Source organism: Diadema setosum, chromosome 9 (assembly GCF_964275005.1).
Source record: "Diadema setosum chromosome 9, eeDiaSeto1, whole genome shotgun sequence".
NCBI lineage: Eukaryota > Metazoa > Echinodermata > Echinoidea > Diadematoida > Diadematidae > Diadema > Diadema setosum.
In genome coordinates this window covers 2,727,872-2,755,107 of record NC_092693.1, presented here as the reverse complement: position 1 = coordinate 2,755,107, position 27,236 = coordinate 2,727,872, and the positions used below count along the sequence as shown (strand labels likewise).

General features: G+C 40.0%; 1 protein-coding gene across 1 annotated transcript; it reads left to right on the top strand.

Annotated features, from left to right (window-relative positions):
- Positions 1-25,456, top strand: LOC140232748 (uncharacterized). Its single transcript, XM_072312864.1, has 27 exons — positions 1-73; positions 306-419; positions 583-693; positions 1,479-1,715; positions 2,517-2,627; positions 3,303-3,416; positions 4,919-5,139; positions 5,934-6,129; positions 7,155-7,265; positions 7,544-7,663; positions 8,118-8,411; positions 9,096-9,209; positions 9,802-9,924; positions 10,478-10,861; positions 11,689-11,814; positions 12,215-12,607; positions 13,476-13,586; positions 13,895-14,011; positions 14,925-15,296; positions 15,619-15,750; positions 16,132-16,506; positions 17,168-17,395; positions 17,615-17,735; positions 20,853-20,924; positions 21,392-21,463; positions 22,185-22,283; positions 23,143-25,456. The coding sequence occupies exons 1-27, from the start codon at positions 1-3 to the stop codon at positions 24,272-24,274; spliced, it is 5,673 nt and encodes a 1,890-aa protein (XP_072168965.1). The 3' UTR covers positions 24,275-25,456.
- Positions 25,457-27,236: the final 1,780 nt, after the last annotated feature.

Here is a 27,236-nt window from a genome sequence, read left to right as displayed (position 1 = left end):
ATGGGCGACGTCGGTGATGACCACGGCATCCCGGAGATGGTACGCCTCGACAGCCCACCGGGCCTGGCTAGTCGTGGGGAAAAACGCGAAAAGGAGTGCGGAATTTGAATGGGCAGACCAGACAGGGAAAAACAGAACTGACGTGGCACCATTCATGATACGCCTGACACTAGAGCCGAAAAGAGGTATTCTAGCCAGGCGACCATGATTTCTGTTCAATAGCTTTGTATCTATGATACATTTTCCCCTCAATGATTTGTTAATCGAAAGTTTTATTTTGTGTACCTCATCTATTGCCGTAACAGTGGAGTGTGGAACGGACGAACTCCATTGTGCGTCAGAACTTCATTGCATGGACATCACACAGCGCTGTGACGGTTATCCACAATGCCCCGACTACTCAGACGAGCTGGGCTGCTGTAAGTTGAATTATTTTGGTCCTCTCCTTCATGTAGAGAAACCAATTGATCCATATTCGTATTCGTGTACCGTTCAGACCATTACTTTGAAATGTAGCTTAGTCCATTCAACGCGCCGCTGGAATATCGTAAATGTACTAATAATTTAACTGTCGCTTCCCAGTTGGATGTCCAGATAACCATTATACATGCAAGACAGGGGATTGTGTACCGGATGACGTCATCTGTGATGGACGATTCAACTGCCCTGATTTCAGCGACGAGATCGACTGCGGTGAGTGCTTTACAAAAAAATTTCTGGCACGCAAATTATTATGTATTAAGCTGGATTGGAAACGTGATTAGTCATTCAATTGATGGTTATGTTAGGCCCTATATCAAGAAAATGCTTGCCCATAATCGCTATGTTGAAACTTGCTTGAAAAACCTATTAATCTGTCTTTAGATGATTGTTATCTCTTTGCTCACATGAAAAGAATTATTACCATACCGTATAAATTACGTCAGGAATCGTCGGACCAATACGTAACTAATGAGTCACCACAGCAATCGTTCTATGTTAAATGTTTTTGTTTGTTTGTTCATTTTCCATCTGACAAGATGGCTGGATAGCCCATATTCAGCTACGTTAAGCTGGTCTTCCATGGGGTCCAGTTGGATGTGAGGTGGGACCACTTCACCGGGTTAAACACCCTGCTCTTTGCGATGAATGAATGAAGCGGGATCTTTTACGTGCATGAGTTGTTACTCTCTCATACACGGGACCTCCATTTTATGTCCTATCCGAGGGACAGAGTGTTTTGCCTCTTGCTAGAGGGGACGGTATGTTTACACACAACATTGCTCAGTCCAGACTCGGGTTCGAACCCGGGCCGCGTGATCGTGAGGCAGACGCGCTACCGACTGAGCCAACTCACCGCCCTCATATGTCATATGTCACTATTGGATATAATGCGAAAAAAAGTCTGTCATCACAAATATTTTTTTTCGAAAGTTTATAATAAGATATCATAATTAAGATAATTTGATTCTACCTTCTTGATTTCTTCTTTTCATCAGTTCCCTGTGGAAATTCATTCGTCAGCTCGAACACGGCCTTCGATATAGCGTCTCCAAATTACCCAGAATTCTACGGTGGCTTCCTGTCCTGTGTTTGGTTCATTGAGACGAGCGGGAGAGATTCACGAATCTCGCTCCAGTTCAGTCCTTTCTACTGCATCCCAAGTAACCTCAACATTCGAGAAACACTCTTCTCACTGGACATCGGGAGTGGTCATACACCTATGTCACCCGGAAGTACTTTATTCAGTCGTGTCAACAGGAATACAGTGCCAAAGCATATCACATTTCCCGCGACGAAATTGTGGATGTCATTCCAAGTTCTGTCTCCCAAATTCGCGGGCCACTGGAAAGCACACTTAGAGACATTTTCACCTAATGGTATATGGATGTGTACATGTACAGAGATTGGAATCATTATGATAGATCATAAATCTCACCTAGAAATGTTATCACTCTTTATCTTTTCAAATGTGATATGCCGTTAACAATTTTGCGTGGAAACCTGTTCATCTGATTTCATCTTGATTTTTTTTATAACTTCAGATAAACTCACAATAGTAGTCCCATAACAACATAAGACGATTTTATCCCCTCTCTCCTAAAAAAAAAAAAGAAAAAAAAAAGATACTGCAATCTACAGTCCCGTACAATACGCAGAACATTAAATAACTAGGATATAAGAATACAAACAAACAGTAATTGTGCTCTCAAATCATTCTTTTTAAGCAGTGTGAAATGAATGAATGACCATGTAAAAATGTTATGTTGGCATGATATTCACGAGGAGTTTTGTTTATTCTACCAACTCAGCATGCGTACCGAACAGAAGATCCTGAAGAGAAGAGGCACTGTGTTTTTGTTTTGTTTTTTCCAACGAGGATCACGGGAGTCGGTGTACACGTTTGGAGAAGATATCTGAATAGGCAAAATACAACTTCATTTGTCCAGTATCAAACACATTCCTTGGTCTATTTGTGAAAAGTACTGAAATGTTTTCCAGACAATAATTTACCTTGATGATTCTGACTTCCCCAGATTGTGGTGAGGACGAGTATCCCTGTGACTCTGGCCTTCAGTGTGTGACCAAAGAATCGCGTTGTGATGGCTACCCACAGTGTCTGGACTCCAGCGACGAGTTTGGATGCGGTAAGAAATGAAGTAGCCTTCAAATCGTCTCGTACTCTGCTCAAACATCAATAGCAAAAGCACCGTTAACAACTGAAATTATAATGTCAGAAGTATTACAAGTACTCAGGTATTGCCGTTGCGATTGGTAGGCTCAAATATATTCAGTTGTATATTTGGTTGATTTATGTTTGTTTGTTTGTTTATTCATTTGATATTGCGGTTTCCAGTGCAACTTCAAGTAATTATTGAGCCGCATGCAATATGGTTTTGGGTAGTTATAGCTGCGAAAAGAACAGCATCAACAACAAAAAGCTACAATATGGAAGGTCATCTTTTGCATTTCTTCGCCCTGGACAGAGACATTTATCTGTCTCTATACGCCGTATGCAGTCGAAGACAGGAAATTCGCAAAAAGGTATAACAGTGTGGTGATTCAACTCGATATCCCGACGACACACGCTTTAATATGCTGATCCATTGCCATCCATTCACAGAATTATTTTGGCCAAGTCTGATCCAGTGGGTAACAATATGGCGGCATGATGCCTTGTTACCCAAAGGAATTGTACCCAACTAAAGTCGAGTTGGCCAATAGCGTGTTATAAACTAGTATACGTCTTCAAGTCGACCTCAAAGGCTTAGTACTGATATAACGGACACTCTATTGTTGGTTCTCTGTTGTCTATGATACAGGGAACTGTAGTTCTTCAGAGCTTCTCTGTGGCCCCGGAGGTGAATGTGTTGACCGGAACACAGTGAGTGACGGTTCCCCGGACTGTCCTACGTTCATGGATGAAATACACCATAGTGAGTAACAGGAAAAGAGACATAGGGTTATACATATATATGGAGGTAAGGTTTATCTCGTTTATAGTCTTACATAGCGCATCACACCTTTTGCTGTTCTGTAGTGACCACCATTGGCATTTTCTCTCCGACTTTTTATTGTAATGTCTATGGAAACAAAATTTCTGTGTCTGACATAATAGACCAATAAAGATGGATGAATGAATCTACGTACAATTGGAAATATAAACAGAAACTAATGCGTGAGAATAGTGCATGTCCCCGGAGCCTACTTGTGTAACAAAATATCTTTCGGAGCAGTTTTGAATTTCTCAAGAGGTACTGCTGATAATGCCACCTGTGACGCTGTTTCAAAACTCTATGAATGTATATACTAGTACTCAAAACAGCTTGCTCCTTACGAGTCATATAAAACCACGCAGGGGATTCACAAAAAGTTTGAATTTCTCTAATAAAAGCCGTTTTATCAGATCCGAATCAGCTCATGAGTTTGTGACTCATGAATGTTTACTGGTAAGCAAATTCCTAAGTAATTGTTACTTGTGTACATGGAATTTTCCAGTATCCTTTTGAGCATACAACTCCCTCCCCTTTCAGACTATAGAGACTTCTCGTACATAGCTCTGCAACGTATGGATATACGTACGACGTGTGAATACTCTGTATAGCACGTTTTCATGTGTCTGAATGCTCTTTTATCTATATGTCGTATGGAAAGACGTCATATATCGAAACGATATTTTGAGCAGCGTTTCGATATACGACGTTTATCCGTGCCCGTGTGCTGTCATAGCCACAGGACGTATATCCATGCGACGTATGGGTATACGATAACTCGGTGTGTCTTAAAAATTGCCTTGGTCCAGTAAGAAGCTGCAGGCGACAGGTCCCAGAATTCCCTAAATTCCTTACTGTTTAAAAAAAAAAAACCAACAAAAAACAAAAAAGCATAAACAGCATAGATAAAAAACAGCAAAATAAAAAACATAAACAGCTGAATATGATGTGAAGCATCCCATCTGATGGGTCACACCTGGAGCCAGCAAATTCCTTGCTGGACGAGTCTGTGTTTACAATCTTTTATAACTGTCTTCATATTGATTTTATTGATTTTTTCTTCTTTCAAGAATAAACTTACAGATAGGAGCTCACAGATTTCATGCCACTTTGGTGACTGTAATCAACCTCATTGCTATAAATAATTGCTTTGTATGTACACCTGCGGGTGTTGTACATGAAAAGGATAAATTCATGCGGAGATCACGTGTACCGCAAAGTGTCTTGCATTCAAATGATCGCTATACTCCATAGATCTATGAAAATGGAATTTCCTTATAAACTTGTTCAAAGTTACGTACTATTCATCCCTCGCCCTTTGTGGCACTCAGACCCTATTAAAAAGCTGAAGTCGTAGTCGGAATGTTTTGTAGATTTTTTTCTTTCTCTTTCTCCCTCCTCTTTCTTCCTTTATCTTTGTATGTCGGTGTCTCCACACAATGCAGCCTTGACAGTGATCGACGATATTGTCCACCTCGATCAGAACGAGAGTTTAGAGCTAACCTGGACCTATCCCAGTCTCACCGCGGTTGACCGAACCTCGTACTTTGTTTGGCTGCTAACTGCCGATAAGGACAGGATGAGCGGACTTAATTCAAGAATATGGATGCACGATCTTCACATCATTTTGATCGTCATACCAAGAACAATCGATCTTCACCTCAAGGTTAAAAAACAAAACTTTCTTTAAAATGACATCTTTATTTTGGTGGTCACATGCATTTCTCTAGAAATCATGTCGATGCTTTAAAAATGTCCACACAGTTTGAAAAAAAAAAATGTATTCACTTCAAAACAGTGAAATAGATGCTTCCCTTCCCATCCTGCTCACCTCGTCAACGCAATTTCGTTCTTTGTTTGAACATGAATTTCATCAATTCTTATACGTAAGTCAAGCTTATGTATTATGACAGAAAACAGTGACCAACTGCAAAAATTTCACTTGGGAAATGTGCACATGAGGTAATTACCAAGTGGCTTATTCATTGAAACGATGGTATTTCAGGGGCACAGGTTGAGAATACCTACAAAAACAAACAGTTGTAAATTTGATATCATTAAATTCCAAGCAAAAATTTGACGTCCTCATTCATTCAAACATGTTTTCATATATTGGAATAGCGGTTTAAGCGCCATCACTTTTTTCCAGGGAGCAGCATTCAAACAAAATTAGTTTACAAAAAAACAATAAAAAAAACTCGCAAAATAAAATCTATTTCAACTATCTCTGTGAGTCTGGTATGATATTTTCTCATAGGCATCATGCATAGGTTTTGAAGGTTACGAGATTTTGATGCCGTTTTTGCAGTATTCCTGCTCGGTAACATTATCAAGGACAGTAAGGTGGTTTTGGAAAATGAATGGCAGCTTAGAATACACGATGGATATAACATATGAAAGTTTCTGAAACTGAAACATATTCAAAATGTTTCTGAAAAATATCATACTTTCTTTCTGAAGGCTGGCAATGGCCACACACCACACGATGACGACACTTTGCTCTTCGATGCACTCGACTTTGCCTTCTCGAGAAAGTACAGCGACGTCGTGTCCGACGGCCCTCGTATGTGGGTAACGCTTGAATACGTCATAGAAGAGTACGTCGCCGATGTCGTGTTCGACATGCAGCTGATATTCACACACATCGATGAGATAGGTTTGTCTAGTCATGGATTGTCAGCTTGGTATGATATCAAACTTTGACAGACGTTCTCAAAGGAGAACTCCGGATGATTTTCAGACTTTTGCATGTAAACAGCAAAATAATATTGGGTATCCTAGGTACAGGTTTACAGACTTGATAGTGATTGGGATAAGGAATAAGAATTATTTCAAAATTCATAATGAATCACAATAAACATGGGTGATGACATAGCAGCTCCACTTGTGAATGCATAGTGCCTAATTGGGTTCTTATGGAAGCAGAACAAAAAAAAAAAAAAAGCATGCGTAAATTCTACACAAGTGAAGTTGTTAAGCAGGTGGTATTGTAATGGAATTACAAAACTACAGCACTGGAACATCTACAGAGTCATCCTTCTTGTTCAGTGTAATTAGTTTTGAGTGTTGGTTTATCTGCTCAAGGACCACAATAAATTAAACAAATCTATACATGGCACTACCGATTTATGTAGGACCTACTACATGGCATGAAATTTTGACAATCGACTTCACTGCAGCTTCAGGGAATTAATCACAACATCTTCTTCATAGAATAATGCTTCTGCGGAATACGCTAAGAAAACATGACATTTTGTTCCTCTGTTATGCAATATTAGGCCAAGAAATTTTTCGAGCAAAACCATTTTCCGTATTTGTTTTCTTAATACAGAACTATCTATTCCCCACGACGTTTCTCAATATGTTCAAAAGAAGACCCTAAAATGTACGGAATCATTTGTGAAACTCTGTTTTCCTGGGGAAAAAAAAGAAGAAGAATACGTCAACTGCGTGTGTGCCGACTACAAGGTAATTTACCATGTATTAGAGACCCAAAAAATCCACATGTTATTCTTCGGGCACTCATCAAAACTGGATCCTTCGGGGGTAAAGAGGCGAGCTTATTTGTTTTTACGCGTTTTTACCCACGTGTTTTTACGGTTACCCTTAAGATCTTTCTTATAAGCAAATAATCCAAAATACATTCTAGAATGAATGAATACCTTCACTTACGCTCTTCAGATTGCAAGGAGGGTGAGGTTGCCTGCAGGTCTGGTATAGAGTGTGTTCCTGCGGAGTCAATCTGCGATGAGGCTTTTCAGTGCCGAGACTTCTCCGACGAGTTTGGATGCGGTAAGACCGATCGAAACATATGAAATACATGTATATATTTGACTTCGCGTAAACTGTTTATGTGTACTCTCATGATATATACTTTTATTTCTTACTCGTCTGGAATCTGAGATGTAAGGTAAACGAAATGTGACCGCGCGAATGATATGAATTTGTGACTATTGCTAAAGTTATGATTATTGCTATTACTGATTATTACTAATAGTAATAATAGTAGCAGTCTTTTATAATAACTGTAATTAAATAAACACTGTTGATTTCCTACGTTACTTTCACAGGCATTTGTCAGAACACCACTTTTTCCTGCCTTGGCGAGTATGCAGACGTCTGTGTAGCCAGGCATAGAATATGCGATGGATTCTTTGACTGCGACAATGGCGTTGACGAAATCGATTGTGGTAAGTGCGAGAAATACCACAATGTAAGTCACCAAGCAAGTGAAATTTCTGTTGCTGACATCTAACAACAACAAAAATAAATCTGACTTTCACTTATGGCAGCAACGCAACGTCAATTAGTTATGACATTTATTTCACTTTGCTGTATATGATAGCATAACATAATTATTATTCAAATTTTAGGCATACCTTTTAAACAAAGGTTGCTCTTGACAACCTGACAGCTTGTCCGAAGCTTGTCCGACTTCAGGAACAAGTACGCGGGGAGAATGGATTCCAGAAATTTAGTGTCATTTAACAAGAACAGGTTAATGTTAATAGACAGCTCGTCTTTATTATGTTCCCTCGGATGAAAAATCTATACATTTTAATACATAATGAAAACGAACTATTAGGTCAGCATACTTGAGGTGGGTTCTTGCTATTCATGGCTATTACTTTTTTCTTCCCATAGAAGCGTGTGGGACAACACATATCAGTCTGAACATGAACCAGTCGGCCACCATTTCATCGCCGATGGGTCTCTACCCGGGCTTCCCTATGGGTCCCGCCAGCTGCCTCTGGCTCGTCTCGGCCCCTCAGGGGCATCACATCGTAGCGAGTTTTCCCAAGTTTTTGCATCAGGGGGAACCGTTTGGTGTACTGCTGGGCGAGGGTCACCTCGTGTTGGTCAAACTGGACTTCTCAGCAGACGCGACTGTTCGAATCATGGCACCAATTCACCGTAGTCAACTCTACTTCCGGGTCAGTGAGATTTGGATAGCGCACACACTGGATTCCGTGATTTTAGCGTCATTTGTAAATTTCACCATTGACCTTCGTGCTTTCGTTCCTTCATGTAAGTGTGGTCCGGATACTTGAAATATTCTTCAAAGGTCCAAAACTGTCAATGCATTTGAGAATAAAGTAAAGAGGGAATTGATTTTCTATCGCGTTTAAATAGTATATCATACTTTCATTTAATGCGCAACACGATGAATGGAAAACAGGCTCTTTACATAGTTCGTAGAGGAAACGAGAGGTGCTTTTCCCAAATTACAAAATGTCCTAATTTATAGTGGAGAGAATGGATTAATTGAGTTTTAAGGTGATGTTATGAGGTTTCATTCACTAAATTTTGCCAGCACAGTCCCGACGTCAAAGGGAAAATTCAGGTTGAATGATAAAGGATTTTGTCGCGGTATAAAACATTTTTGTCAGCCACTATAGGATTGGGTGAATATTGTGACTTCATTCTCCTTTTTGTGAATTCGGTTCCCTTTCAAATCAAAGTACTGTCGCTGTTCTTCTGGCAGCAACAATTACTAATATAGACGTTTCATGAATATATAGTTTGATGTACAACGGGTCAACTGATGACATAGAAACATTTCAGAACTGCCCCTGCGCATTGCAATGAAATAATTGTTAAATGAATCCCACTGAATTTCAGACGAATGTCCAGAAGGATACGCTGCCTGTCGGTCCGGCGCAGAATGCATCAACCAGTCGCTTGTCTGTGATGGCTTCATTCACTGTGCTGATTTCTCAGACGAATTTGGATGCGGTTAGTAGCTAAGAGTGATTTGGGGGGGGGGGGGGGGCAACATGCCAAGAAAAGGAAGTAGCCCTCTTCTGAGTTAAGGTTTACTCTTTCTTTGGTGCGTTCTCTTGAGAAGAAACCTGAATGAGCTAGCTCAGATCCTTTCAGACCACATCCTAGAGAGAGAATAATTATTCTCATAGTCATGTCGAGACTCCCAAATGTTGCACTGACGTGACTGAGTACTAGTAAATAACATTCAAGTATATGAATTAGCCAATTTCACATCGTCAGCGTGAACTTACCCAAGTGAAGTCATGGAATTTGAGTTCTGCATTAAATCGCAGTCATAGCAGGAGCTGCGCAATTTGTGTGTTTGTTTATCATGTTTTATTATCATCTTCCCAGTCCGACGAATTGCAGGTAGTGTATCACAAACTTTATTATGTAAAGCAGTCGTTTAGACCGATGTAGGAGTAAAATCTGTGTAAAGAATGTATAGTAGCTGTAGTTGTTATTGTTGCTTTAATTGCACCAATGTAATCACGAAGCATTATTTATACTTATGCAGAAAAGTTTATCAATATCATGATACTATGATCATTATTATTCTAAGGATCTTGTGAGTACGATGAGTTCACGTGTCAGTCTGGTCTGTGTCTCTCGCCAACCGACTCCATCCAGCTGGTCTGTGACGGCTACCGGGACTGCCCTGATTTACTGGACGAAAGACACTGCGGTAAAAGTGCTTGACCAATAATTCAGTAACACTGGGTATAGAAATGTTAAAAATAGCTATTTTGAAACACAGAAAGCTTTGTGTTGTACGTAATTTGAGAGAACTGAGCATGGCAGCATTTCTCTTTCCTATTGTTCTGAAGAGAAGATACCGTTCTTGGTTGTGTATCCACTAAGTTGAGAATGTAATATGCCATTTTATAGACAGAGTTGGACACTAGAGCGCTAGCTCCTGAAGCGCTTCGATATATACCCCTTTCAGTTTGCTCATACCTAGAGCCACCACCGGTCAAGATAACACACACACCAAAAAAAAAAAAAAAAAAAAAAATGGAAAAGTCAAGAATACATGGTCTGTCCTTTACCCCTGATTCGACATTTTGAAAATTTATGCACAGCGTGAGCCGGTAACCACTATATTATTCTAAATGTTTTGATGACCGTGTAAGAGCGCTTTAGGAGAGCTCCTTAAACTACACCCCCTTAAACTACACCCTGTATGAATTGGAGTATAAATGCATAAGTTGGCTATAAATGCGTTTTTCCTAAAACAGATCCCATTCATGATCCTAACATTGACATCTCCGATGGGCGATCTTACATGTTCAATCTTGCCGCTATCGAATACGGGTCCATGATCGAGGCCGTTTGGCTGGTCAGCTCGACCCCTGGTACGACGATCATGTTCGATCTGATCCGACTTATCCTCCCAGAAGTGCCTAGATGGAATCCCGTGGCCAACTCGATCTCTATCGGCCGAGGTCATAACCCATCGGAGAGGGCCCTAGGGTTTAGCTTTGATGAAGGCTCAGCCTCCACTTTCTCTCGGGTCCATTGCCCAAGTCACTTGGTGTGGTATGAAGTGACCGCCTTCCATTACATTGATAAATACCAACCAACGGTGGAGGTGAGGATCTATGAAAGAATCGTGACGGAAGGTGAGAAATACTCTTTTTTTTTTCGTCAGTCGTGCTTTAAATGATTCAAAGAACATCTCAAATCGCAGCACAGTCAGTAAACAATGGAGGACAATGGCTCTTCATTGATGGAAAAAAAAATAGTTCGACTGAATTTATCGACGTCGGCAAATTTAGACCTGAGTAGTGGGGTTCTTCTTGTAGGTCAAGGAGTTAGTGAAATTTGTTTGTGAACCTGAGTCTAGAATGGCATTCTGAGAGTTGATTGTCACACATCATCGGAGGGTTAGCGCTTTATTGTTTTTATTCTGCAGTTTCTGTGATGAAGTACGTGTCTTCCATAGTTCAGGCATTGGATCTTAATTTGATGAAAATTGGTTTTCAAATGGCGGAGATATCCAAAAAAGTGCTAATAATAAAAGGCGACATGCCACAACTTTATTAGGATCTCTTGTTTTCTCACCTTGTTTTTGGATATCTCAGCCATTTCAAAACCGATTTTCATCGAATAAACTTTTGATATACCCCTTAGAACTGCATGCTCTTTGACATCTCATAGAGTGGTTTCTGAATATCTCGCAAAACGTTAAAAGCTAAATCCTCACCTCGACCAGAACTGTACACACCCTTTAAACATTTATATTTTGCTTCTGAAGAGCAATTGCTGCTTGCGTCATGGGGCGCTGGCACCCCTCCCCCCCCCCCCCCTCCCCCCGACCATCAGACAAGTTCGTTTTTGTGTTGTACGCTGTGACAGTGACTAGATTTAAAGAATTAAATGCTTTCTAAACAGATAATACTTTCTAAAAGTGTATCTCTGCTTTCTTAAAACATCTCATTTCCAACAGAATACACATGCAACAGCGATGAGTTTAAATGCAGATATTCCATCGTAGATCTGTGCATCAACAGTAGCCTGGTGTGCGACGGATCTGGTCAATGTCCTGATAACTCAGACGAATTTGAGTGTGAAGGTAAAGATTTTGATAAGACAGGGCCCTTTAAGCACGGTTCGTTGCAAACCATAATCATTCGTGTTCTAAAATCGTCAGCCTTCTCAAAACAAACTAGGGAATCATCTGTATATCTAGGCTTGTTGTGTTTCACACTCTTAAAAAACACGCCATATACTATAACTTAGCTAGTCCCTTGTCATATACAGCCCCTCATGCGGTATCCGTGGCGGAATGAACTCATGTGCTTCTTACTTCATGACTGAACAATAAGATTTAATGCAGAATGACAGTCACACAGGACGAAACAATGCTGTAGAAAAACATACAATGAAAATATGTTATACAGTTAAAGAAATGACTATATTATGGCAATTCCCCATCTCCTTTATAGTGCATGCTTTTCACATCTCACTAATAGGGGGCTTCTTCCAAGCGGTGGACCTAACCTACCTAAAGCCATCCGCCATCCTCAAGTCGCCGCTGCTCACGCTGAACGAACTCCACAGTAGGGAATACCTCACGAGTGGTTGGATGATCCGGGCACCAGTCGGTAATCGCATCGTGCTGCTGTTCCGGTCATTCAACTCGGGATTCTTCACCAACTTGACGGTCGCCCTGGATCGTATCGATCGAAAGGTCCTTGAGTTCGGGAGTGGCACGATCAGGGGTCTTAACGTCTTATGGGGAACTCACATGAATTCGGTTCCTCATGTCTTCACCATCCGAGATCACAACGCATGGGTCCAGTTTACAAAGACGGCCTTTAACGCCTATGAATTAGAAATGGAGGCAAGAATATTGCAGAAAACAGGTAACACTTTGAATCTTTTTCCAAAGTCAGGGATATCCCTAGGCAGTAGAAGCCGAAGTTATAATTAAAGAAAAACAAAATCTCATTTAAGTTATTTGGTTTAATAATGAATATTTGAAGATCGAAATTGTCTTTACATTAATCCTCTGTGTGCCACATTAATTTCTGACCATAGATTGTGTGTGAAATTAGTACACATTTGACTCATTGGGACAGAAAGGGTTAAAGGGGCATTCCGGACGATTTTCATAATTCAACATCATGTAGTACATAAATCAACAGCTCCATATATAGATTCGTGTAATTTATTGTTGCCCTTGAGTAGAGAAACCAATAAAATGAAAATCTTAAACAAAGTATTTTACACTGAACAGTGTTGATGACATCAGAGCCTCACATACGTCAGAAATGTAGCAGTGTAATTCCATTAAAATACCCCCTGCTTAACAAGTACACCTGTGAAGAATCTATGCATGCTTTCTTCTTTTGTTCTGCTTCCTTGCGCCCAAACTCATGCATTCTTATGGTGAGGCTGCCATGTCATCATCCTTGTTCACTGCAATTTGTTATAAATTTTGGAAACATTCTCATTTCTCATCCCAATCACTATGAATTCAGAAACTCTGTACTCGGTTTCACTAATTTATAGTTGTTCAGGTGTAAAAGTATGAAAATCATCCGGAGGTCCCCTTTAAATATCATTATGACACTTCCACCTAGCACAAACCTGTGGTGAAAAGATAGGGTTATAAATTTTCCACGCTGCCTTTTTTTTATTGTTTAAGTCGCAATCGCGTTTTCATCTTAAAGACTTTTCAGCAAGTGGTATTATTGCGAATCTTTCATTTTTCATGTCCTTTTGCTGTAGTGGACTGTGGTCCTGAATTCGCCTGCGAATTTGGCGAACAATGCATCCCACGGTCACGTGTCTGCGACGACTTCAGCGACTGTCTGGACAGCTCTGATGAGTTTGCCTGCAGTAAGTCAAGACTACACCTACAAACAATCCTCATTGATATTTAAAACGATTATTATTCAGGAGTCGTAGGACTGTTTAGTTGTGATGTGATGAAAACAGTCATGGTTAGTATTGATGAAGATTATGAGAGTAAGAGCAAAAATCTTTGAAAAAAAAAATACCTCGAGCCAGATATCAATTGTCATTGTTGTCATACCAAATGCTCTCCCGCCCGGCTCGGCATATCAATGACCATCCCAGTCACCTGCTACGTAAACAAATTCAAGAATGATACAAACATTCATTGTTGTCTTATACTTTCCATGCAGATGATGTGTGCTCCGAAGGAACATTCTACTGCGATGACTTGTACTGCCCGTCTACCGCATGGTTGTGTCAGGACGAGAGCCTGTACATGGCCGACTGCCTTCCAGTTCACAACTGTTGTAAGTCACAAAACAATTCATACCCATCATCATAATCTTCGTCATATTTTTGTTGATTTTCCTCATCTGAAGCTATAGAAAAAGGAACAATGCAACAGAAAGAGAGTGACACCGTCCTCCCCCCCCCCCAAACAAAAAAGAAGAACAAAACAAAACCAAGGTCCTTTTCTGTGGTTTGTAACTATTATTGCTGTATAGTAGGCCCCTATGACTTTTCGGTGTTGTGTTCGCATTCCGCGTCCCTTCTTTATCGAAATGTCCGAAAAAAATCCACGGTACATTAAAAATCGTCGATATTGAAATAAAACCCTGAATTTCTGCGCTTCCATCAGCCAGCGTTTAAAGGGGATTGTTTCACTGTATAAGGTACTTTAATGAAGACATTGAAATAGTTGCAGGTGGCACATTCAATAGCGAAATCTATATGCCCGATTGCGGACTGCTTTGAAGAAGCCTCTCTCCTGCGAATTACTGCTCTACCGATATTGGTAATGCGACCTTCTGAGAGATCAGAGAGAGGAAACGCGGAGCCTCCATTCTATTAAGTGAGTATAAGACGTTCCTCTGGCTGAATGGGATGTCTATAACAATAACCGATACACATTCATCTCAGAGCTCCTATAGGGGTGTCAAATTTTTCTGCTGTATTCTTGGATTACTTCATACATCACCGCAGTCGGACCCTTATTTTGTACACTGTATAATATCTATATATATAAGAATAAGGGTCCGACTGCGGTCCTACTGCAGGATCTGTTATCTGGAACACTCTACTTCAACCACTCCGTCTATTTGATACAGAAGAAACTTTTAAAAAGTCCAAAAACCAAACTGTTACATCTGTTAACAAGAAACAACTGTTAACTAGAAACAACTGTTAACAAGAAACAATCATCATACTATTAATTTGTAGTTGGCTGCAGTGGTGAGACCTACATTAACGTTACCAATGGCAACCCTCGCAGCATCAGCATCACCACAAGAGGCGTGACATGCTCCTGGAGCGTCTACTCCTCTCCAGGAAAATTCATCGCCATCTTTTTCAACTTCACACACATCGTTGAATTGTTCGGAAGGAGACAGACTGAATACATCCGCGTTGACAGTATCAATCGCATTTCTAGGTTTTACAGTCTTTACGAAAGTTCCGCTCGGGTGTTCATTATAGTCAAGCACAACAGCGCACTAATATCGGTCCTGTTGTCGAGGTTCGATGACCCCCTGCAGCCTCCACACAACGACCAAACGCATTTCCTTGCGACAGTCAAAGAGACAACCCAGGAGGGTAAGAATTTATCCCATTGTGCGTTTTATACTTTTTATCTTTGTTGTATCATCATATAATATTAGAAATGTTGGCAATTTACTCCATTTTAGATCAATAACACAATTTGAATGAACTAGAGGTGACGTTCTTTTTTACGATCAGAACACTGTTCAAAGAATTTCCTTGTATACATCGTGTTAAAAAAACCCTGCAAATTGACTTGTATATCTGCTGGATTTTTTTTTTTTTTTCATTTTCACAGCGCAGAGCTATGGTTGCATGTTTTAAGATCCCTCCAAATATTTCTTTTTGTATTTTTATACGTCTCTTCACTGAGTAGCATGTGCAGAGAATCAGTTTACCTGCAAAGATTCAGATAGTTTGGTCCTCAAGTGTATCGAGATGAATTCTGTCTGCGATGGAAGGCAGGACTGTGGAAGCAAGCATTGGAAGTCAGATGAAGAAGATTGTGGTAAGATGAAAATCTTACATTTACTAACATCAACTGTCTCATAACCATTCTTCACCCTTTTTTCGACCTTTATATCCACTTTTAAAGTTCTGTTCTTTGACTCGATGTTCCTCCCCTTAATCAAATCCTGTTCATAGACACACGACTAAAGGTCCATCCGGACTGCCTCAATATGGTGTAGAGGAAATCGTACTGAATAGAAATAAGCAAAAACAAGCAAAAGATAGAATGCTTCCGACACAGACCGCCGATTATTTGTGGGGACGTAGACTGTTTATGAAATATAAAATAAATAATAAGAGTTTCATGTGTCAGCGCGCAATGGATCGAAAGAATTAACCATGTGAAGTGTTTATCAATCAACTGACCTCGTATTTGCAGATAAATGTGGATTAACTAATCTACGATTAGACGACCTTCAAGTCTTGAACTTGACTTCACAAGGCTACCCTAATTCATATGACGAAAACCTGGAGTGCTTGTATCAGGTGACGGCACCGGACTATCAGCCGATCTTGAAGGTCAGAATTGTGGCCATCGACCTGGAATACAACTTTGATTTTCTACAAGTCGGGAACGGGTTATACCATGACGGGAACGATAATGAAGTTGCCTACACGCTGACGGGGCAGACGGTTAATATCCGGGAAATTCATGGCACCGGGAATACTATGTGGATACTGTTCACGACGGACGATACCAATTCCGGTAGGGGATACTCCATTGAGATCAAGGCTTTGGCGAATGAGGATGTTGGTAAGATGCATGAAGCAAAATGAAAACTTTTGTTCTATTCTGGGAGGACGAGGTTGTAAGTATGGTGTGATTATTATGGGATTTGCGCTTCCCCATCCTACAGCAAAAAAATTATCGCAAAAAAAGTATAAAAAATGTATCCCTAAGGAGCAATGACGTCATCCATCTGGTAAATAATGTTTTACATGTATAACATAACGCGACAGATGGTTATATTTAGCATTTGGGTATTGATTACACAGTATCAACAAGGTTTATGATACGCATAGAGAAAATGAAAAAAAGAATGAGAAGAAAGTTAATAACGTATTGTTGGGAAAAACAAACTTTCAATCAGTTTTATATATTTTGAACTGATAATAGCCTCTGATAAACAAAAGAACAGTTTATACTCAAGGCCTATTGCTGTTCACAGAAGGGCCAATATTCGTATTAGCTTACATTTGACGGCATTTCTTTTGATCAATTTATCATTTTTTTTTTCTTTGTGGGGGGGGGGGATATTGCCATAATTTGATCTTATTTAATTATGCATGGGAAGCATACAAACGTTGTCACTTTTAACTTTTTCAACTGTCAAGCAGTTTTGATGATCAGTTTGCAACGAGATTAGTAGTACAAAACGTAATCCCCCTGGTACTGCTTGGATATCTCTTTGAAGATTCCTGTCAACCGACTGAGTTCCGGTGTGATAATAGAAATTGCATCCGGGTCGTGGCCCAGTGCAACGGTTTTGACGACTGTGGAGACAACTCGGACGAGCAATTTTGCGGGTCGATCTCCTGCCCAGATCACTTCCGGTGTCAGAGTGCAGTGACCTGCATGACCTTTGACCAAGTGTGCGACGGCAGGATTGATTGTCCTCGAGGCGACGACGAGATCGACTGTCGTAAGTTTTATAGCTTAGATTTCCTCAGTCATAACAGAGAGCTGAAATGATCAAGAATGCTATTAAGGTTTAGTGTTATATCCAATTAATTCGCTATATCTAGTGCTTTTTTTTCCATCGGTATCTGATACAATGATTCTCATTAAGACTCCTCTACTTCCCCATCAGACTGCGACACACCCAGTTTACTTGTGTGTGTCTTCTTTTTGTTATTTGCAGATTTGAAGAAATGTCCCGTTGGCTGTGAATGCAGCAGCGATGATCTCGGACTGAATGTTGTATGCTCGATGGCATGGGATGAACGGGACTTCCATGCCCTGGCCAAGATAACTTTTTCGCTGTGAGTGAATCTCCATTTTTTCTTAAGTCTCATAGTGAGTGATGAGTACCGATTTGTGTCCTTTGTTATCTTTGTCAAAATCAGAATTGTAGAAAGTTTGTTAACATTTAAATGCCTCAAAAATATATTTCGTGAACACAGATACCTAAAAAATAATACACTATTGTGACACAGATGCAAGAAATTAGACATTACAGTGTATAACGGTATACAGCGTTTAAGGACACCCTGAAAACAGATACCACTTTCCTGATTGTATTCGCCTGTTAATCATTATACTTAAAGGGTTATATTTTAATTAGCCTTAATTCTGAGCTCTCTTTTATATTCGTTATATTCACTCTTTTCTTTTATCTATTCCTTTCCTACATTATGTACATATACCTCGGTGACCCACCGCATCATGTGCCTCGCGTGTGCTGGTATAGACCCTTCATCTCTTCTCCTTTCTCGCCTTTCCCTGTCCTCTTGTCTCTTTCTGTTTCTTCTTTCAAAATAATTTCCTCTTTTCCTCTTTTTCCTTTACTGTGTTTTGTTTTTTTCTCTCTATCTTTCTCTTTACAAGAGAGGTTGCTTGTGTTTGTTTGTCCGTCTGTTTGTTTGTTTGTTTGTTTATATGTATAGGTCTGTATGTGTTGTACACCGATATATTATGTCTAGCTAATTGCTTTTTGATGTTATTTAGTCTTTTTGTCCACGAGGAGACTGCAAAATACAAGCTTAGCTTTTTAGCATGTCTCCTCCATTTCCTGCAACTTTAGTTTCAATTTTCATTGTTTACTTTGCTTTTGTGATGCGTAGTATTGTCAACTTCACGTATTTTTCTTTGTTACCACATTGCATTGATGTTGTGTTATTTTGTGTATGAAAATGTTGTTGGAAATGAAATAAATGAAATGAAATGAAATGAAAGGGATCGTACAGTTTTGGTCGAGACCTAACGTCAGGTTTATAACGTGTTTTTTTTTTTGTGAGATAATGAGAAACCTCTTATGAAATACGAAAGAGCATGTAATTCCAAGAAGGATTCAACGTTTATTTGATGAAAATTGGTCTTGAAATGGCTGAGATATCCAAAAAAGCGGTCCTAATAAACTTGACAGGTCAAGATTTTTATTAGTATCTCTTTGTTTCATATTGTTTTTGGATATCTCACTCATTCAAAACCGACTTTCATCAAATAAACTTTTGATTCCCCTTAAATTGTATACTCTTTAACATTTTTTTTTAACATTACCGCTGTGCGCGAGATATGTGATAATAATATGTAAAATCAGGGAGGTGGTAAGAGAATACTGTGTACCTCCCTTGTGCAATGATAGAACAATCTGACAAGGAGCAGGAAATTGATGTCTCAATACAAACTCAAGTTTTTTTTTTCTATGTAAGTGACATGAAGATTCATTAGACCATGGGAGTCGGGGCTATTCCCCGACGCCCCGACATGACACCTTGTCAGATATATACACAGATTAATCTGTAACTTTGTTTCGAATATTGAGTATGCAGGAAAACTCTCACTATTGCCGAAATACGGCTTTCCCTTCTTTTTTTTTATAGCTATTTTAAAACAAATTATTTCTTCTTTCATGAAAATTCCACTTTCACGGTATTTAGAGCTGGAGTAACGACGGAGGTAGAACTTGATTTGCTGAAAATCACCATTCGCAATCTCAGTATTGCTCATCCACATTTTATTTCTCTGCTAGCCATTGTCTGGTCGACACACATTGCCGATTACATTGCCGATGACATTTTGAATGAAGCGTATTTCTATTTACTAACATGACGAGAGGGCAAAACATGTTTCACATCAAGGCAGTTGAAGACAGTCACACAAGTTCTTTACCTCATACTTTACTGTTTTATGTATGCTGTCTTTGAAGGACTTTAAGTGGCAGTAATTCTACCGAAATACGGGACGGCTGCTTCAAGACAATGGACAATCTTCAGAGCATGTAAGTTTTCATCCTTCCAGACAACCCCACACTCTAAACTAACTGAATATGTAAAGGCTAAAATAATTATCACTCCAATCAATTTATGTAGGGTATGAATAAGACTCATTCACTGCCAAAGACCAATAAGAAGAATTTGAAGATAGGGTCCAAATTAAAAGCACATTAAACTTAAACTTAAAATTTGTCCGACATTAGAGATGGAATCTATGCAAAGAATGAAAGTAAAAGAAGTGGGCATTCAAATGAACTGCGAAGAGAGGTAAACTTTCCGCATTTGGGTCGCTGATTTTATCTAAGTGTCTGTTTCGTTTTCTCTGTGCATGAAGGTCGATTTCAAAGAACGAAATAATGACACTCAATGGCACTTCTTTCCTGGGATTAAGTAGCGTCAAATGGCTGTGAGTATTACGGATTTCTTGTTTGTATATACATCTAAATATGTTCACAGTGGAAAAAGTATGACATCGCGGTTTATTTAGTCTTTTTTTATTTCTTCGCCATCACCTCTTTTCTCTATGGACACTTTGAAGAAAGGATAATACAGCACAAATGAATGAACGTATCACAGATTGCGATTGAACATAAGAGATACAATCAATTCTTTGTGATTTCAAAATTATGAATATCATAATGTAATAAAGATAATGAAAAAATGATCATAACAGTTGTAGTAGTTGAGCATTGCCAACAGTTGGGATACGAATTGTACGAAAATCATTAATAACTTTTTTAAGAACATCAATGTTGAGGATTCATGTCATTCGGGTCGTGCTTCATTTTCCTTCGAAGATTATACCCTCTCCTTTTTAACGAACCAAAGTGTTTATAAAGGCCTAGCACTCCTTTCCTTTAATTTTCCTCTATATTTTTTTTCTTATTCTGGTATACGCTTTGTCTCTCTTCTTCAAGGAAAAAAACAACGTGAATAATTATGTTCCCTGTCAAAACCTACCATTGAGTTTCCTAGCTAAAAAAAAAATCCGTCATATCAATTAAATGTCTATCATCGTATGAAGTATTTCAAATATGTCCATAAAGGAAAACAGTAAACTAATTTCACATGAGTTATGGTAGGAAACAAAGACATGTACGTACAAACACATTTAATCTTTGCATTTCTTAGAAGGATCGCATAATTTCTTTTTTTTCTTTGCAGGGATCTGTCAAACAACAGAATCCAGTCACTTGTTCCTGGCGTGTTTGAGAATCTTGTTTCACTTATCTGGCTGTAAGTTTGATTTCTTGTATATCTGGCTGTAAGTGTGATATCTTAAATTTGTTGTAATCACACTTTGAACATCAATTTGGTGGCTTTTCGTCATTTTTATGTTTCTTTACAAAACAATCCCAGGAAAAATAACTTTGTTTACGTCTGTTTCCCTCACAATGAGAAGGAAAGCAGCAGGAGATCCAGTTCTTAATGCTCATCATAATCTGCTGACGAGGGGGGGGGGGGGGGGGCAGAGGATCGTCTCGGTGTAATACATGTACATGTATGTATTCTTGGATGGATCAACTTGATGTTTAGGACCTAAAACTAGAAGATGGTTTTCTAATGAACAACAAAAGTATATGACGTTGTTCACACACTAACTGATTATTTCTTTTTCATCCCTTTCTGTAAGCTTTTGTAATACTAAACAAGCAAACAAATGAAGTTATTGATTACAGCCTGTATCATGTACTATTTTCCAGGTCTCTATGGGAAAATCCGCTATCCGACATTCAAACCGGTGCGTTTCACGGACTCCACTTCGTGACAACTTTGTAAGTTTACCAAAAATTTTTGTTTCACAATCATTGTATTTCTGTTAGTTGAAAGAGGTAAGGTAAGCTTGTGATCGTGAGAGGCATATCACACACTATTCTGTCATCACAGGGTATCATTTTAAGTCGGTACAGAACCATGCGTGGGGGCGTTAGCTCTCTCCAGTTAGTATACATTAAAGATTTCTGCTCAAGAAGAGCGTTGCTGGTACGATACGCACCTCTTCTAAATCATCTTCTACAGGTACCAAACTATTGACCCAAACGGTCAATAGCATTATTTGAACTTAGCAATATTTGAAATAGTATGTATTTGAACTCCTTTAGCAATTAATAACGGTTTGCCATATCATTAAATGATTCCATAAATCATGATTGGTATATCCACCATGATAAGTGGTTGTGCTCATAGTGCACTCTTGTTGCCCAGTCATTCGAGGGGACCTCAAGCCGTTTGTCTAATGGTTGCTTTTCTACAAACATTTTAATCGTTTCCTTGCCACCATGTACACTAAATTCGAATTTAGAGTCGACCTCCTCTAATAGGTCGATTTTTAAAATTGGACCGGAGAAAAACCTTCGAATTACGTGAATTTCGATTTACACAATAAACTTAACGCATGTTTTTATTCGACTTGGCCATTTTTTCGACTTGTATGAGGTGGACGTAGGTTAACTATATATGCTTTCTCACAGTGCCTTGATAAACATATTTCTGTAGGATGATAATACAACAGAGTACATCGGATCGTTACAGCCGTCCCAGTACGCTCACCCTGACCCAACAGAGTTTTGAAGGGCTGGTCAACCTATCTAAGCTGTAAGTTACAACGTTCGACATAATTATCATCAACATGGATTGAATACAAATGAATAGGGAATTTAACTTTTTGAACTTTATCACATTCTAAGAAACAGACGTAGATGTTGGCATTTGTTGTTTGTGTAGTCGCAAAATGATTTGTGCTTTATAACCGATGTCGGATACGGAATTATGTGTACAAAGTTGTGTATTTACATTTTGTCAGAGCGCACAATGTTCTCTGACACCCTCCTTTCTTGCGTAGCCGTGTTTTATTTTGGTTTTGTTTTGGTTGTTACTGTTGTTTTTTCGTTTGTTTTTTACTTCATGTAATAATGTCAACATCATGTCACACAAGGATGTGGTTATCATTCCTTTATCATGTTCGAAGGTTTCGAAGAACCTTTGGTTGCAAGCTTGCAGGAAGTTTAGTATTTCTGTTCAGTGGAAGATAAGTCGCGACAGAAATTTTAGCGACTGTCCTTTTATTATTAGGGAGTCATCGAGGCACAGTAAATATCAAGACCACATATACTCTCGATTATAAAGTTACCGGTTCGAGTTCACTGGAAGCAGTGGTTGTGCCTCTAGGCAAGGCACTTTATCCTCGTTGCCTTGATACTCCTTCGGAGGGGAATTAAAGTCTCCAGTCCCGTGATGATTTGCTCATAAAGACTCAGCTGAAATCTTCTTCAGTTGCTTCGTAGAATAAATCCAAACAAATAATGACGTATTAAATCCAATTCAAAGTGTCATGCATTATGATTCAATGTTACCAAAGGAGCGATGACAATTGACAATCTAATCACAATGATTCATGCAAGATGTCACTATTGCATAACTTGTGACCGCTCCTCGTCTCATGCTTTCTGTCAAGGTATGTTGATGACCATCGAATTTGCTGCTTGGTGGAGGGTCTTGAAGAATGTACCACCAAAGAACCCCTGCCACCACTCTTCATGTGTGCCGGTCTCATGCCTAACAGAGTCCTCAGAATCTGTCTATGGATTCTTGGTTGCACCGCCATACTTGGAAACCTGTCGGTAGCCTCGTGGCGGCTGTACGACCAAACACACAAGCAGGCTGTCCAGTCGCTGTTTATCACCAATCTAGCCATCTCCGACTTCCTAATGGGTGTCTATATGATCGTGGTCGCCATCGCTGATGTCCGATACGGGGACGAATACTTTCTTCACGCCGATGAGTGGCGGAACAGCATCCAGTGTAAAGTCATCGGATTCCTGTCGTTGCTTTCAAGTGAAACGTCGGTGTTCCTCATTACCCTGATTACAGTCGATAGATTTACCTGCATCGTATTTCCTTTCAGCAGGGCAAGGATCGCCAGCCTTGCTCAGGCTAGGAAAGTCGTCTGTATGCTCTGGCTTGCCTCATTCACAATTTCTGTCATTCCCATCACACTCTCAGGATCGGAAAACGCCATCTACGGCATGTCTGATGTCTGCATCGGACTTCCCCTCATTACTCAGACATCTAGTGTTTCTGAAGCTCAGGAGGACGTGAGCAGCCCACTACAAGTGCGACAGTACCAGAAGGCCGTTGCAAATGCAGAGAAGCCGGCATGGCCTTACGCTATTGCGGTTTTCTTGGGTATTAATTTTCTGAGTCTCCTTGTCATTGCCTGTTGCTACACCGCCATGTTTGTCTCTGTACAGAGATCTGCAAAGAGCGTGGCTCGGAGCAGAAACCGCGAGGATGATATCCGAATGGCCGCAAAGATGGCTGTCATTGTCCTCACCAACTTCTTCTGCTGGATGCCGGTTGTCGTCATGGGGATACTGTCACAGGCACGTCTCGTCAAGATCCCAGTGGAGACCTATGCCTGGGTGGTTGTCTTTGTTCTCCCAATCAACTCGGCCATCAATCCGTTTCTCTACACCCTCTCCGTTCTTGTCCCCGAGTTGCTGAGTAAACTCCAAAATAAGAAACCAATTAAGACCACCATATCAACTATCAGCAAAGGAAACAGCTATGTTCTTAAGAGCCGTTAAAGGGGAACTATACACTAAATATATGTGTGGATTTAGTAAGTGCAAAAATGTTGGAAGAACAGTTTGAGGAAAATCGGACAATCCGTAAAAAGTTAGGAATTTTTAAAGTTGTTAGTAACGCCTACCTATCAGTAATACAACCACTACACCTCTATCAGCTTATATGAAACCACATGTCATTATAACGAAATATTATGTACCCGAAGTTCATATCACTACATAGTCTCGTCCAACAGTGATGGTAAAATATGCTTAGGGGAGCGTGGGGCAGGATGGACCACATTTCACTAAATGTGCTTTATTTCAAATACTACGTCACAAACTACCACATGAAACAGGATTTACAAAGATTGTGTAAGGCAACACTATCACATCTTTTTAATATCATCTTTTATTTTACGTAATATCCATCTCAACATAGCCAAATCTGTCCCATCCTGCCCCACATACGATGGCTGGGACAAACAATGAAGACGCATAATTATTTCCGTGTTCCACTGGAAACGATCGCTCTTTCTTTTGTAATTCCGGACCATTCTGAAACTGAAAAAAAGAATAAAACATATACATTAACCATATCAAATATGATGGGGCAAGATGCGACACCCGCCCATCCTGCCCCGAGGTGGATGTTCCATCCTGCCCCATGCACACACACACACTACACTTCTAAGCTCTACACAATACATGCAATGACATACAGTCTGCCTACATTTTGTGAAATAAACTTGATGTATACAGGGCTGCCAACATTGGAAACTAGAAAGAGTGAGACTCCCATAGGCCAATGCTATAAATTTAGGAGTCAAAATGAGTGACATCAATAGAAATGCATGCAAATGAAATAAAGTTTTAGAGTGAGAAAGGACCAAAGTGAGTGAGTCTCACTCTCAATGAGCGAGAGTTGGCAGCCCTGTGTATATACTATAAACACCACACGATATCAATGTTCTACCTTTCTTCATATTATGCCAGGGATACTATACATTTCTTACCGGCAGAAATTCTACCGTCATCGATATCAATTTTTGCGTTTGTTCACCAAAGCTCAAGAGAATCTCAGCTTCACAGAGCGTAAAGATGGCTTCCTGACAGCGTGCTTTTTATCAGTGCAGATTATAGCGCCCTCTGATGCTTACTTAGATAGTTATCGCATTGTCCCATCCTGCCCCGTGTCCCATCTTGCCCCACGTTCCTCTACAGTAATAAATGTCAAAACCACTCAAAAAGACCAAATATCTTATCACTACTGAACTGTGTACATGGTCTTTTCCTTAGTCTAAATAGTTCTTAAAGAAATGATTTAGAAAATGAAAATCGGTAGCATTCTACTGTTTTATTTCCTTATTCATAATGTGATCTTTCAACAAAAAATATGTTTCAAAGAGTTCCCTTGAGAATGAATGTGTAAGTAAAAGGAACATATGATTCAGGCTTTAATATACTTATGATTATGTTCTAATGTCCAAATGTGAGTTCATCTTGTTCAGTATTTGTGTGAGGTGTACATTAGATCTCAAACTCAAAGTGACGAATTTAAGAGGGGGACAATTTGAGCTTTGCTTTGTACTTTTTTTTTAAGTTTATTGGTACGATGGGGCGTGACTATTGTAATTCTTACATTCTGCATCTATGATACCTGTCCTGTCTTAAATGCGGAGCTAATAAATACGGGTAGAAAGCCTGGGACACTAAACCCTGGTATTCTTACGCAAAATGTATAGAAAACTCTTGACTGCCTCATCCATTTATTTGTCTACTCCAGTTTTTTGAATTTCAATCCTCGACCACACTGGAAGATTACTTAGGGTCAAAGTTCCTTTTAATCGGCGGCCAGTGTCTGGTGTATTGAAACTGCCATCACTATTCACAACCTACTGCATACAAAATCACTGGAACCCTTTGATTGTGGTTTCAAGGGGGTTATAATTCTTTGTTTTGTAGCTACGTTGTAAGCACTTGATCCGGACAATAGGGTTTGGTCTCCACGTGCTAGTCTTTTTTTACATCACCCAACATGCTGTGGTTAAGTTATTTTGGATGCTATCCTCTCTAGATTTGAGAGAAAGCGGCTGGTAAGAAAAGACTAGGCTACTCGGGAATCATTCATGCGTAACACCCAGAAGTCAATAAAAGAGATGCAACCCCCGGATGGTCGGGCGGAATTCCCCCTGATGGTCGCCATGAGTGGACGTGCAGCACAAGCCCCTCACGCAATCGCGGGCACACTCATCACAACCCAATTATAAAACTACACTCTTCTTAAACACACACACCACCACCATCATCCATACTCCCTCCCAGCAACCACACACCACCTTCACCGCCACAATCCCGAACAAACCCAACGTGACACGCTATCTGTAGCGCACACACACCACCACTATCCACACTCACGCCCAGCAAACCCCACACACCACTGTCGCCACCACAATCCCGAACAAACCCAACGTGACACGTATACACACCACCACCATACACCGCTGTCGCCACAATCTCGAACAAACCCGACGTGACAAGCTGTCTGTAGCCCCACCATCATCACCATCATCACCATCCACACTCATGCCATTTCCACCACCACCACAAACCCAACGTGACACGCTATCTGCAAACCCCAACCCTAAACCCACACACCACTATCACCAACACAATCCCGAACAAACCCAACCCAAGGTTTTTATTAACACACACCACCACAATCACCATCATCACCATCCACACTCACACCCAGCAACCACACACCATTACCACCACCACAAACCCAACGTGACACGCTATCCTGCAGACCCAACTTTATTGTTTTAATTGATTCTAACAAAGTTACAAAAACTGACACTTCTGAACTCAAATATAACACAAAGTCAGTACTGTTTGTAAATGGGGGGGGGGGGGCAATGTAAATGGACATTGGTTGCCAAATTTGAGCAGGATAATATGCATGGGAAATGGATTAGAAGAC

Excerpts from the sequence above, each read along its gene's own strand:
- LOC140232748 (XM_072312864.1), top strand. The coding sequence starts at position 1 with ATGGGCGACGTCGGTGATGACCACGGCATCCCGGAGATGGTACGCCTC. Across the intron at positions 3,417-4,918 it reads CATGGATGAAATACACCATA|CCTTGACAGTGATCGACGAT; the intron begins GTGAGTAACAGG and ends CACACAATGCAG. Across the intron at positions 9,925-10,477 it reads ACTGGACGAAAGACACTGCG|ATCCCATTCATGATCCTAAC; the intron begins GTAAAAGTGCTT and ends TTCCTAAAACAG.